The 14,324-nt window shown below is 44.4% G+C and overlaps 1 protein-coding gene across 1 annotated transcript; it reads left to right on the top strand.

Annotated features, from left to right (window-relative positions):
* Positions 1 to 8,406: 8,406 nt before the first annotated feature.
* Positions 8,407 to 10,442, top strand: DRD5 (dopamine receptor D5). Its single transcript, XM_013959904.2, has one exon. It carries the CDS (start codon positions 8,407 to 8,409, stop codon positions 9,856 to 9,858), a length of 1,452 nt encoding a protein of 483 aa, XP_013815358.2. The 3' UTR covers positions 9,859 to 10,442.
* Positions 10,443 to 14,324: the final 3,882 nt, after the last annotated feature.

Genomic DNA, 14,324 nt, shown 5'->3' with positions numbered 1-14,324 from the left:
GCAGCAGCTTTGGAAGGATGCCTGGCCGCTATCTCGTTATGTGAGCCCCCACACCGTCCCTCCCGTGGCTCCTCTCTGCGGTCGCGGTTGGAGGAGCGCTCCTGCAGCCAGCAGTGCTCCCTGCGTGGCAGCATCCGCTACAGCCTACTGAATCAAATAACTTCATTACCAAGAAAAGCTTGAATAAGACATGATAATATTCAAGCATATTTTCAAAAAAAACATTCTTTGGTCCTTTTCCAAGCATCAGCCTGTCTTTCTTTCCTCTCTTCGAACCTTTACTTTTCTTTTCTTTGCTCATTATTTTGGAAAACCTTTCCTGTAAGCAAGAGTCAGGAACTGAAACTTCAGTACATCAAGAAAAGATGACGACTCCTGCATTTAACATCAGCTGTGCACATAAGTATGTCATGAAACTGTAGCATGCAGTTATCAAGTACAGGTAAGGACTGATGCAAGCAAGCCAGTCTGCACACCACTAGATGGGGATCTGGCACTGAGAGAAAGTAAGTCAGTGGGGCATAGTTAATAGATGAAATGACTCAAGGAAAGACGCTATGTCACATACCTTTGTGTCATGCTGTCAAAGAGGCGATGAATGTTAAACTTCTTTTGTGCACCTATAATTCTCATAATTATCTTTTACCTCTGGACAGTGTTAGAGCTAAAATAAAATAACCCGTCCTTCCTTGGCTCATAAATCTCTGTGCATAGTACTAACAGGAACTGCTTTAGCTAGTTATTTTTAACTAGAAGGGCCATGCCAATAACAATAAGTAGTTGCACATTATTCTAAAATCAAAATTCAGATTCAGAGCTGGGTGTCATTACTGTGGGTAATTACTGCAATAAGTACAGCCTGTGTGCAATAAACAATTCACAAATATCAGATAATTTGATCTGCAATATTTTCTTTGATGACTGCAGCTAGACAATATTTCCATTGATAATTTCTGTCCTTGGTTTCATTCTCTGCTCTGACAATCTTAGAACCAGCTAATCCCTAAAACAACTCTTTTTTTTCTCAGACCAATACACATTTTACGTTTGATGAAGCCTGGCTCACGTACAGTTACCCCTGCTGAATGCCCAAGGCAAAAATAATCTTTTAACATATCTTGAAAGTTAACATATATATGGGAGTCTTCTGATTGACCACGCTTGCAAAATTAAAATCTCACTGGGTTCAGTTGTTGTTTTGCCAATGCAAGGATCACTGGAGCAAACATCTGGCTTCCAGGAAGTATCACGGCTACTGTCTGGGTCTCACTGGGACTTTTGAGCAGAACTGAGTGTGGCGCAGAGCCATGCCATTCCCAAGGAGGCTAAATGACTCCGGACTGATAGCTTTGCCCAGACTGATCACGTTCTGCGGCTGCTCTGTATGAGGCTGCCAGGGTCCCATCTCTTCCTCCCTTTTCATACAGGTGTCCTTGTCACAGCTGATTTTTGTCATGTGGTTGCACATGGTGCCAGCCCACCATGGTTATGACTTGTTGAAGAATTTGGGGCATTTCCCTTGAGTTACTGGACTGTGTGCATTTTGTCCTGCATGTTCTCTCCTTGGATTTGCAGCATGTCAACTAGAAGAACAGGAGTACTAAAGGCACTGGAGGTGGTGCTGGGTGCCCTCTGCACCTGAAAGAGTGCATATTTCTGCTTAGACTCTCCTTATGTGTGTTGGATAAGGAGAAACCAATAGGACGGCAAAGCTAGCCACACTGTAGGGTGAAATGTCTCTGCTCAGCACACAGATAGGCATTCAGAATTCAGAATAAACGGCTATTGCTGTCTCAGGGATGGTGGTTTTTCTTTGTCAATACCACTGCCTTGTGTTGGCAGGCTGACATCTTCATCACCAGTTTTTCTGCGTTCTGTAACAGAACTGATAGTCATTAGAATTATAATAATAGGTATTTAAGAAAGAACTTTCTAAACCCTGTGGCTGATACTCTGCTGTTTGAATGAAGATGAATGAAACCTGTTGATTCTATAAAAAAGCATTTTATTTTATATCTTACTTGAGGCAAATGAAAAGCAGAACTAAGAAAGAATAGTAATTTACTGATGTTTATCTCAACGTGATGAAGTTGCTCGTTCTTGAGACTGACTGTTTAAAATTTGAAACAGGAATCCTTCTCCAAAGTAAATCATGAACTACAAAATCTAATCCTGATTCTATATGACCCTTAAAAAGTGCAGATCTACTCTATCAATTCTAACTTTTGAAACACTTGTAAAATCAGCTTGATTGTAGTTGTCTGTTTAGCATTTGCAACAATACAAGTGTCCCATGGTGACAGTGAAGTAGCTGAGATTTTGGGTCCTGCTTCCTCGTCCTGTTCCTTTCTATCCAACTGCTGCCTTTTTGGAGGAGGAAAGCCCAGTGACAGGTTATTCATCCAACCCTCTGAGATGTCGTCTGCATTCCTCGAGAGGCTGAGACCATGCCGCTGTCTCCCTCTTACCCCCAAATTCTCCCTGATTAGGGTAATCTGTCCCCTAAATAAGTTTTTTGTCTCTTCTCTGCTGCAGATTAAGTGGCTGCCGCAGGGCTGAAGACTGACCACGCTGAGCGTGATTTCGGCAGAGCTGGAGACAAGGATCTCCATTTCTGCTCAGGCCAACAGGGCTCTGCGCGTTTCCACGTTACCAGCCCAGTCAGGGCCGGCTGGAAAGTCCTGATCTCCCCGAAGGTGCTGTTTTCGCTGACACCAAGGGAAAAAAAAGGAGGAATATCAACACAGGCATGTTTGCTCTGGTTTTATGGCTCATAAGAGAAGGACAAAAGTAAGCAACCACAGAGTGACTCTCTTAGTCTTCTGAGGTCTCTATTTCTAGCAAATTTAAAAGTAAAGTCTTCAGAATAGGGCTATTTTCACTACGGAAATTATTGTTTGTTTGCTTCCATATTACCCATAAAGGACTTGGGTTTACTACTTATTTTGTGGAAGACAATCTCATATTAAGTTAATGAACAGGGTAAAACCGTAAGAGAAATGACATAGGTTGCAGGTGTTTCAGTAAAAAAAATCATCTAAAACATCCTATAATTTACACATTCAATTTAATATCGATAGATCCTATTAATATACAGAGAGTTAGAGAAACTGAGAAATCAGAAAGTTTAAAAGAAATTTATTTTCAAATTACTCCATATGGCAAAGTTTTTACTCTGTTGTAGCCAGAGACAAAATTACATTGACTTCTTTGGGAATTAAGCCTACCTGATTTTCATTTGCAGTCTGGTAATATAGTTGATAAAAGACAAAGTAAAAATCTTGTAATGTTCAACTCTACAAAATTAAAATACCTTTTTTTGTCTTGATAATTTTCTCAGGACAGATGTTCACATTGGATGTGGCCATGCACACGCACACAGAGAATACAAATAATATACCCCAAAAGTATCATTGTATAAAAGGTTTTTTTAATAGTCTTTTTTTCTTGCATCAAAATCTCACTGATTGATAGTAGTTTTTCATTATGTGAGCTCTCTGTCTTATCTGCACCTACTTTAGCCCATGAAAATACTGATACTAGTTTTGTAGCATATCATTATGAATATTCAAAAAATATAAGATAATATTTCATAAGACAAAAGTCACAAAATGAACTTAGACAGTCCACTGGGAAATTATGTATTTACAAAAATGATATTTCCCTTGCTTTTGGTTTTGACTGTCATTCATCTGTCATCTTTTACCATTGGTTTAAGTTAAGACAGGCTCTGTATGAATAATAATAAGAAAATTTGTGGGAATCTTTTCTGGTAAGATCAGTTACTTCATGATTTCACCCACAGAAAGATCAGCAACTTTAGGTAGGAGACATCACACTCGTTACAGAATTAGAAAAAAATGAGATACCAGGAGGATTGTTCATTATTTTTATTATATTGTTAATTAACACTATCCATAAGAGTCCTAAGTCAAGAAAAACTTAAAATCTATTTAAGGCCAGAAGGAATAATCTTAATCATCTAAAATTCCTTTCCTCGCAACCTTTTGAATATTGTTTGGTAATACCTGAATCAAGACAGATCTGGTGGGTGAGCTAAGGCACGTACTTTAAGAATGCATTCAACCTTGAATTTAACACTTTAAATGATGGCAAATCCATTACAACCCTAAATCAATTGTTCCAGTCATTAATTATCCTCAGTGTTAAAAACATGCACCTTATCTACGGCCTGATTCCTTATAGATTCCGTTTCTTGCCACTGCTGTTTCAATCACCTTTCCTGAAAGATTAAAAAGTCACCTATTATCAGTAAACTTTTCCCTCTGTAGGACGTTCCCAGCTGCTTCTGACTTCTAAGTCAGCTTCTAACCCACCGGTGTCCTCTGCTCTGCTAGGAAACCTGAGCTTCCAGAGCCTGTCCCTGAAAGGGGACCGCGTTTCCCAGGCAAATTACTCCTGTAACTCTTTTCTGCCATTTTCCAACAGGTTGTTTGTGTTTTTTTTTTTAATTTGAAACATGAGCAGCAGAACAGACCTAGTCTGAAAGGATTTTGCACTTGTGCTGAATAGATTGATGATACCAGTTCTCTCCTCTTCCTTCCTTCCTCGGTATTTTCATGTTTCTATATATACACATGTGCCCTTGTCTATCCCTGTGCAGAAAAGCATTTCAGCTGCAGTAAGTGAAACTGATGGAGCTTAAACATACGTTCAATAGTGCTACTAAATATAGCTTGACTTGAGCATACATCTAAACTTAAGAACATGCCCAGCTACTTTGCTAATTGGGTTCAGAGGTCCAATGCACGCTGGCTTCCAGCCACCTTTCACTACCTCTTCTTTCCTGTTTTAGAGCCTAACTTTAATGAGAGATTTTTGGTGGGATGGTTTTGTAGCCTAAACCTCGGCCATATATCTGTTTCTGTATATTTTAACTTCCTTTTGGTGTTATTTTTTATCTCTTCACATTGAGTGTCTCTTAGATACTAGAATGGGTAAATTATTGAGTGTCAACTATTTCTAAATAAATATATTTCTACAGAACAGTGGGTATGTGTTTTGAAGTGGAAGTAGGCTATGTTGCAATGAAGAGTAAGAGAGCTAATAAAACACACATTTCCAAAATCAGGAACCGCAAAGATTTTTCCCCTCAGAACCATTGCGATAATAGTTAAATTCCATTACTTCCAATCTGCCAGCTGTGTGAGGGAAGTGCAGTTTTAACAGATGAATAAAAAAAAGAAAAATGAGACAATGCTCTGAAGGAGAAGCAAAAAAGCCTTACAAAGATGATTGCAGGATGAGACAAACCTACCCTAAATTGCTAAGCAAGTGACAGCTGTGACTTTAATGGACTCTTCTTAAAATGAGACTTATATACAAACTACCGATAACCTATAAATGTTAACGTTTTTATCCCAGGCTCAGAAAATGTTGACGGGGGCGGGAGCAATATTATAACATGCCATAAAGGTCCCCATTACACAGTTGTTGCTCTAGCCTGGTGCTGCTACGAATGATCTGCTTGGAAGTGCTGCAGCCAAGCAATTGCTCCCATTTCTCACTGCTGCTTCATGGCTTATCGACTCACTGGAGTCTCTTATATTAGCTTGGTGGTTTTAGTCTTACATGCCACCACGTCACAAACCAGTATTTTTTTCTACCACCACTGAAAATATTCCTGAACTCCTAGTAAATTCCTGCGACTTGAAAGAAAGTTTTGAGAGTGTGCAAAATGCCGGATCAACATTCAAGCCTGTATCTTCAGTGCTCCTACACGTAGAGCTGCAACTTTGGCTGATAAAACTTCCCTCAGCTCAGTAAGAGGTCTCTTTCCAAAAGTATCTATGGTGAACAGCTTCAGTTTACACCAGCTCAGACTCAAGACCATTTGCTAAACATGAAATAGGTGAGAGATGATACTATTTCTTTAAAGACTGAGTTACACAGGGGTCAGACACATCCAAATGCAATACTTATCCATTAAATTAGATGTTTTGGAAACTCCTCTCTCCTTTGGGCCAGTCTCTTGCAGACAATAATGTAGAAAGGGCATAGTAAAATTTCATTCTTTGGATGTCTGACAAATGAGCTCAGACAATTTTTGTTTCAATGGGTGAAGATGCCTTTCCCATGCGCCTCCTCATGCCCGACACCACCATGCAGACAGCAGTTGGCAAAATATAATGTATGCCTGCACCACCACTGCTGCAGTTCACAGTCCAGCGTCTTAGCTTAAAAAGCCAGTGGTGATTTATACCAAGCACTGGTCTGTATACTGGTGCTGTTGAGTTGTGGGCATGGCTATGTTATTATTATACTATCATTGTTATTATTATTATTATTATTATTATTATTATGCATACCTACACATATGTTTATTTAAATAAATAACACATACTGACTGCATACTAAGTGTATGCATATATATATTTCATATCATATACATAATTTGTGTCAGTGCATTTGCATGTACATACACACCTCTACATTGTTGAAGCAATGCATATAAGCCAAAGAAGCAAATCAGGTCATTGCTATTTTTACACAAAACATCCACATTTCTGGACTAGCGGATTCACAAGCATGTGCATGAATACTGGCGGAATTTGGTCCTTCATTTATATAAATTGTAGGAGGCATTACTTAGGAAAGCAGAGTTTGTGCAACAACACATTGCCTCAGCATCATTGCTTTAGTCATGCTGTTTAGAATTCAGTGGTGACAAAAGCTAAATTCTCCTTCCAATATTAAACAAAAATCTGTTTAAATGTGCAAAAGTAGTGCCAATTTCTTAAGCATGAGCTAGAGTGATATTCTAGTTTTTCTTGTGACAATTTTAGGAAATTGCCTAAAAGGTTGCAGATTTTATTTTGTTGACTCTGCATTTAGTAACTCTAACACTTACTCTTTATGTCACTTCAGACACATTAGTAAGTCTTGTCCTTCTCTGACTGGAGAAGGAGCTGGAGGGCTCCTGAAGAGAGGCTTTCTCAGCCTTTCTAGTGCCAAAACAAGTTGCTGAACCAAGAAGGGACTTGATTTCTATCAGTGGTTTTAAAAATAGACAGGATTTGGAAAAACAAAATCTGTAATATTTTGAATAAAAATCACTAACCCTTCATCTTTAAAACACAGGTATGCTGTTAGTGCACAGCGAGTCCAACAGCACAGTATTCACACTCGTACCGCTGGGTACCTAAGTCCATTTTTCTAGCTGTGTTAGAGCCCTACAGAGAAGACCGATTCACCCCACAGACGAGTTGCAAGAGAGAGAAACGGATTTCGTTTGCCGGGTTTCTCGGCTGTAACAAGCCCCGTTCCGCAGAGGTCCCCGGAGCCTTCTGGAGCAAACAGCGACCGGGGCCCCGCTGCCCCTGCGCGGCCAGACACCAGCCCGCCTCCGCTCCCCCCGCCGCAGCTCCAGCCCTATTAATTTCCCAGCGAGCAGCCCAGCGGGCTCCCGCCCTGCCGAGCGCGCCGACACCCCGCTCTCGGCGGATCTCGCCCCGCGCGGCCCCGAAAACTCAGGTTACCCGGGGCGGCGGGCGGCGGGCGGCGGGGGGGTCCCCCCGACGAGCGCCCGGCGCTTTCCCCGCCGGCGGCGCCGCGCTGCCGCGCACAGCCGCCTGCAGGTGGCTGGCCGCTTCGGAAATTGCCGGAACTGCTACGAAACGCGGCAGTTTCGGGCGCGGAGCAGAAGGGCGCTGCAGGGGCCGCGGCAGGCGGGACCCCCCGCGGGTTCCCCGGCCGCCGCCGCGCAGCGCGCTCGGAGGGCGGCGGGCGCGGAGCGGCGGGGCGCGCTGAGCCGCGGAGCCGGAGCGGGGGCCGCGGAGCGGGGACCGAGAAGGGGCCGCGGGGCGGCAACCCTGAGCAGGGGGCGCAGTGAACCGCGAAGTCTGAGCCAGGGGGCGCGCAGAGCCGCGGGGCGCGGAGCCCGGGTAGGGGGGCGCGCTGAGGCGCGGGGCGCGGGCGGCGGGGCGCGCTGAGGCGCGGGGCGAGGACCCGGGGCGGCGGGGCGCGCTGAGGCGCGGGGCGCGGAGCCCGAGCAGCGGGGCGCGCTGAGGCGCGGGGCGGGGACCCGGGGCGGCGGGGCGCGCTGAGGCGCGGGGCGCGGAGCCCGAGCGGCGGGGCGCGCTGAGGCGCGGGGCGGGGACCCGGGGCGGCGGGGCGCGCTGAGGCGCCGGGCGCGGAGCCCGAGCAGCGGGGCGCGCTGAGGCGCGGGGCGGGGACCCGGGGCGGCGGGGCGCGCTGAGGCGCGGGGCGCGGAGCCCGAGCGGCGGGGCGCGCTGAGGCGCGGGCGCGGCGGGGGGCGGCGGGCCGGGGTGGCGGCGGGGCGCGGGGCGGCGGCCCCATGGGGCCGGGCGGCGGGGCGGCGCTGGCTGCTCGGCGCGCCCCGGCCGCCGCCGCCGCGCCGCCGGGAGCCGCGGGGAGCCGCCAGCCATGGCGCGGGGCGGCCCCAGCCTGCTGCCGCCGGCGGCGGGGCCTCCCGGCGGGGCGCGGGGGCCGGCGGGCGCCCCCGGGGCGGCGCAGGTGGCGGCGGGCAGCCTGCTGGCCCTGCTCATCCTCTGGACGCTCTTCGGCAACGTGCTGGTGTGCGCGGCCATCGTCCGCTACCGGCACCTGAGGACCAAGGTCACCAACATCTTCATCGTGTCCCTGGCTGTCTCGGACCTGCTGGTGGCTCTGCTAGTGATGCCCTGGAAAGCAGTGGCTGAAGTGGCTGGGTACTGGCCCTTCGGGGCTTTCTGCAACGTCTGGGTGGCCTTTGATATCATGTGCTCCACGGCCTCCATCCTGAACCTCTGCGTGATTAGTGTGGACAGGTACTGGGCTATTTCCAGCCCTTTCCGGTATGAGAGGAAGATGACCCAAAGGTTGGCTCTGGTGATGATTAGCGTGGCGTGGGCTTTGTCGGTGCTCATCTCCTTTATCCCCGTCCAGCTCAACTGGCACAATGGTGGGGATGTTGCTGCTGCTGGGGATATTGGAGGTGGATCTGACTGGGCAGCAGTGGGTGCTGTCACCACCTGGGCAGAAGACATGAGCACCACATGGGTGGCATTAGCGGCAATGAGACCCTCTGACGGGACCTCTGGCGGCAATGATACCCTTGCTGGACCATCGGAGAGCTGTGACTCCAGCCTCAACAGGACTTACGCTATTTCCTCCTCCCTCATCAGTTTTTATATCCCAGTGGCTATCATGATAGTTACCTACACTCGGATCTACCGCATTGCCCAGGTGCAGATTCGTCGGATCTCGTCCCTGGAGAGGGCAGCTGAGCATGCGCAGAGCTGCCGGAGCAACCATATTGACTGCCACCATCACACCAGTCTCAAGTCCTCCATCAGGAAAGAGACCAAGGTGTTGAAGACTCTCTCTGTCATCATGGGAGTCTTTGTCTGCTGCTGGCTGCCGTTCTTTATCTTGAACTGCATGGTTCCCTTCTGCGAGAGCCCCCCCAGCGACCCCCATGCTGGCCTTCCCTGCGTCAGTGAGACCACCTTTAATATCTTTGTCTGGTTTGGTTGGGCCAACTCCTCTCTCAACCCCATCATCTATGCCTTCAATGCTGACTTTAGGAAGGTCTTCTCCAACCTCCTGGGCTGCAGCCAGTTTTGCTCTAGTACTCCAGTGGAGACTGTTAATATAAGCAACGAGCTTATCTCTTACAACCAGGACACCCTTTTCCATAAGGAGATAGTGAATGCTTATGTCAACATGATCCCAAATGTGGTTGATTGTGAGGAAAATCGTGAGGACCCTTTTGATAGGATGTCCCAGATCTCCCCTGGCCATGAGATTGCCACCGACTCTGTGTGTGAGCTGGACTGCGAGGCGGAGATTTCACTAGGCAAAATAACACCTTTCACTTCAAATGGTTTACATTAAATTGCATCCTGTCCTGGTCAAATGTTCTCGGATTGCACAACAAAATATTAGCACCGAATGGAGAAACCTGCTTGATTTTATGCTGTAGTTCAGTCAGTCACTTCATGCTGAACTCTCTTGTACGTGTAGCACTTTGCAGGATTTAGATACTGTCATACAGAGAGCTGCTAGAACAAACTTAATTCAGCACTTCCCCAGACTAGGAGATCTCGTTGATTAGCTGTGGAGAGATATTGTGGTACGATTACAATCAGCTGATGTTTACAACATGTTTGTAAATGAAAGGTGCCGTTATTAGTGCTAAGTATTATGACTCTTAAAAACAGGGACAGATATTGAAGCTGGCATAGACATTAAACAGAAAAAAATTCTCCTATGCTGTTCGTTTGTTCAGATTTTATGGGTTTTCTCTCTCTTTTTTTTTTTAAGATAGGAGTAGTGAGGTGGTGATTTGGATGATTATTTAAATGCGTGTTTCTGCCAAAACAGTTTATGTGAAATCCATGTTCTCCTAGGCAGTGTTGTTGCCTACAATATCCTTGCCATGTTCCCACAAGTGAATAAATAAAAGTTACATTGATCAAGGGGTTATTATCTTTCATTTATCACCCTGAAAGGTTTACAAGTACTCAAACTTTAACATGTTTGTTTGAATGGTTAGAATGACTAACTACTAAACCCTATTATTTTAAAAGCAAAATAGTCTATATAGAAATAAAATTTTTGGATAAAAGCAAGGCTCAGAGGAGTGACTGACTTAAATGAGCTCTTTTATATGGCTCTACCTACAGCTAGATTTATGCCTGTTTTTTTCTTCTTAGTATAATTGATGCTATCACTGTTTGATTTCCTCTTTGCAGCTATATCAAGCATACATACTTAAAAGTTATTAAAACTTTCCACTTAATTCTATACTTGTACTTGCTTTTAAAGATACTATTAATGTGAAAAGGTTGTTGATAGAATTAAAAGCTGAATGTTTCTAAAAATAATTGGTTTTGAAAGTGATCTTCATAATTAGTAGTTCCCAGTGTGGACCCAATACATTAGAGAACTTGCTCAAACCAAGAGAAGAGAAAGTGCTGTTGATGTATTTTATGTAATTTCCTTTCTTTACTGGAAATTAATTACAATTTTTTAAATGCCACATATATTTAGACTGCTTAGACTCTACAAAACATTTTAAAGCAGTCTTTAAAAAGTTGTAAAAGCATATTTTAAACTTCATTTCTATTGAAACATTTAAATCAAACAGAATACAGCCTTTAAAAATGTGTGTACACTTTCAGCTCAGAAATCGGAAGTGATATTATTTCCAAGACAAATGATCAAAGGCAGTAATAGCAATACCGATATTTATTTCGACTTTGGGTGAGGTTCCCTCTGAATAAAGTAGGAATATGTTTGCCTTTTAAAAGTACCCATGGCATGAGTTGAGAAGATTTAAGTCTAATTGGAGCGGTCCTGAATGACTCCCTGCCAGGGCCTGGGGGCACTAATGGGCCTTACTGGCCCTGGCCAGCATCGGCTGGGGCCTCCACCCGATCCCCTGCCTGGGTCCTGGGGCTGCCTATGTGATACATGGGGAAGAGCAGGATTCCCACCGGCCAGCCTTCTCTGCTGGAAGTTGCGTAAGCAGGCACTACTGTGCAACCTATACATTCAGGATTGAACCTTTTTGGAAGTCAAGCCCCTAATGCTGGCCAGCAAAGGGTCACCTCCACGTGGGACTCGGGGTGGGAGAGGCATGGCACGCGTGTGGCCAAGATCACCTTGCAGTTGCATCTGCTGCGATCAGGGCTCGTCTGCAAGCAATATTTTGTGTGTGTGCTATTTGACGTTAACTGGCTACATAGTTGTTTTGGATTATCTTTTTTATTGCCTCTTGGTCATTTAAGGTTGAAATCTGTCTGAGTATTTTCATTTCCTGTTGATGTCAAGTCTCAATTTAATAGCCCTTTTAACAGCTGTCCTCAGAAAAGTATACTGTGATTGTGGTTTAGGAAAGCTTGAAAAACAGAAATCCCATGCCAACAATCGTATTCAACCTACACATCTAGGGTGAACATGCTGTTGTTTCTCTACTGAAGCAATCAGATGTTGCTTTAGTTACTTAACCGTAGTCCCAGCCCTTCTGGTTAGGTAATAATCAGCTGGAATAAAATCATTTTTCCAAATAAAAATGAAAGGGGCCTTCTGTGGGTAGAAATCAACATGATGGTGGTGCAGTGATAAAATACCCCTACCAAAACTTAGATTTTTGCATCTTTTAGTTACTGCTCAAGTTTTGAGGGTAGTATAACATGTTAAAATTTCTGGATCTGTAAGCCTAAGGTATTCAGATGCAAGCGGTACCTGGTTCCGATTCCAGCTCCCAGGGCAACCTTTGTATTTTATCCAGTATTATCCATAAATCAGAAACAGTCCAGGGAAATGGGAAACGGAAAACAGATCTTCTTTTCCTGATCACCTGCAAGCCAATAGGCTGGGCAGTGCTGCTGCTCCGTGTGTTACACTCTGGTGTAGTGATGTTTTTTGTTCCGTTCTGAGTAGTGGAACAGTTTCAGTCATAGCAGCGAAGAGTGTCCCTCCCCTCTACTAGCTGTTCCTCTTCAGAAGAGCCCCACGCTGGTGCTGTGATCTTTCCCTGGAGATGGAAGCTGCAAGCTGTAACGCCCCCGGGCTGAACGGGACTTGGGACCTGGCTGTCCCGCACCTGAGTGAACTCTCTGAGCACCAGACTCTACAGAAGAAGTGCTTTCAGTGCAAGAGAATTTGCAACTCCTTTTTTTTTCCTCAAAGAACAGGTTCAGTACCCTGAATTGCAAGTGTACAGTCCGAATGAGGAACCAAAGACCTTTCCCTGAGAGTTTTCTGCTAGTTAGTCCTAGAAGGCTCCCTTTGCAGCATGGCTTTTGGATCCTGTTCTGAGGCAACCACCTCTCTGCACAGATGGTAGATGGCTAGATATGGGCAAGAAGATGCGACCACATTCACCTGTTAGGTGCTTTTCTCTGTGTTGAGTCTTCACCCACCTAAGTTTCTGAAGTAAGTTGGTGGGCTAACTTTGGGATGCAAGCGGAAGAAATATTCATTGGTGGGTTTATATGGTAATGACTTTGCACAGTATGTTAAAAACATTCAGTCCTGTCTTAAATCAAATCTGAAGGAAGCCAGTTTTTAGCTTGACTCCAGAATTAGGGAGCATAATTAGGACAATACAGGAAACTATTCAAATTGCCACTTTCCATTAGTAATTTTTAATTTGTGACTTCAGTGGGTAAAAGCTTTCTAATGGTGGCTGTACAACCTAATCTCCCTCCCTGGAATATGTGCGTGTCAGGGACTTACCTCTTTGGAGCCCAAGAGCATCAGAAAGGAAGCATTTCTACTTTGAAAAACAGAGAGAAATTACTCTTTTTGCTAGAAGGCCATATTGACCTCAAGGATCTGAAAGAAAACCCTTTTCTTGACTTGTAACATAGGGACAATTTGTTGCTTTCAGTGTCTTATTTACTTACCATGGGCAGAGCTAGGGTATTCAGAATTAGCAGGATAAAATTTCTAAGGAAATGTGTATCTTGCCTTCAACTCTAAAAGGGCAGACCATTTTGATGAGAACATCCCCCCAAAAGGATTGTTTTAATCAGTTTCTATCAGATGAAACTGCTGCCCTACTTTTTTTTTAATGGTTTCCCTTTTAAGCACTAATGCCTTTGCCTATTCATAGTGCAGAATTCACTGGAACAGCAAGTAGGTTTTAATAATCATCCTCTCCTTGCGGTGTCACTCAGGAACTCATCTGTCCAAATGATTTTGTACCTCCCATCAACATGTTTATTTCCATGAAAGTCACCTTACTCCGGTCATGCATTTTACTCCCTAATTAAGCATGATCACTTATTGCTAGCTCAGGTTTTGGGGGTATTTTTTTTTTGTCCTTTGAGCTTTAACAATTTGAATATACAGTGCAGTTTGGCTTTGAGTCATCATTACTTAGTAATTCTAGTTCTGAGTGATGGCTGACCTTCAAGATCCCTGATTATTTTCAGTTTCTATTTTGTATTATTGTTTATAAATCTTACCTTGCAGTACTTGTCACTGTATTGTTACCTCTGAGCCAGTCAAATCTTCTGCTATGGCTTATTCTAAAGTACTGGATAACTTCATACTGAAGGAGGGTCAGTATATCAGTAGTCTATATGTTTTGTGCTTGGGTTAATTCATGACAGTGGAATTCATTTCGATGAAAGAACAGAATATATGAAGGTATCTTTGTTAATTTTTAAGAAGTCAGTACATGGATAATATAAAAGTATAGTATTTTATGTAAAATGCTGCAAACAACATAAAGACTCTCTTGATATTCAATCCCCCCAAAGAGCTTTTAATTAAGAGCTTTAATTTAAGAGCTTTCTTTAACACTTTAAGAAGTGTTTGTGTTTTTTTCCTAAGCTAAAAAAGTG

Source organism: Apteryx mantelli, chromosome 5 (assembly GCF_036417845.1).
Source record: "Apteryx mantelli isolate bAptMan1 chromosome 5, bAptMan1.hap1, whole genome shotgun sequence".
Taxonomy (NCBI): domain Eukaryota; kingdom Metazoa; phylum Chordata; class Aves; order Apterygiformes; family Apterygidae; genus Apteryx; species Apteryx mantelli.
Note: the sequence above shows the minus strand (reverse complement) of the source record. Positions and strands in the feature narration are given on the sequence as shown.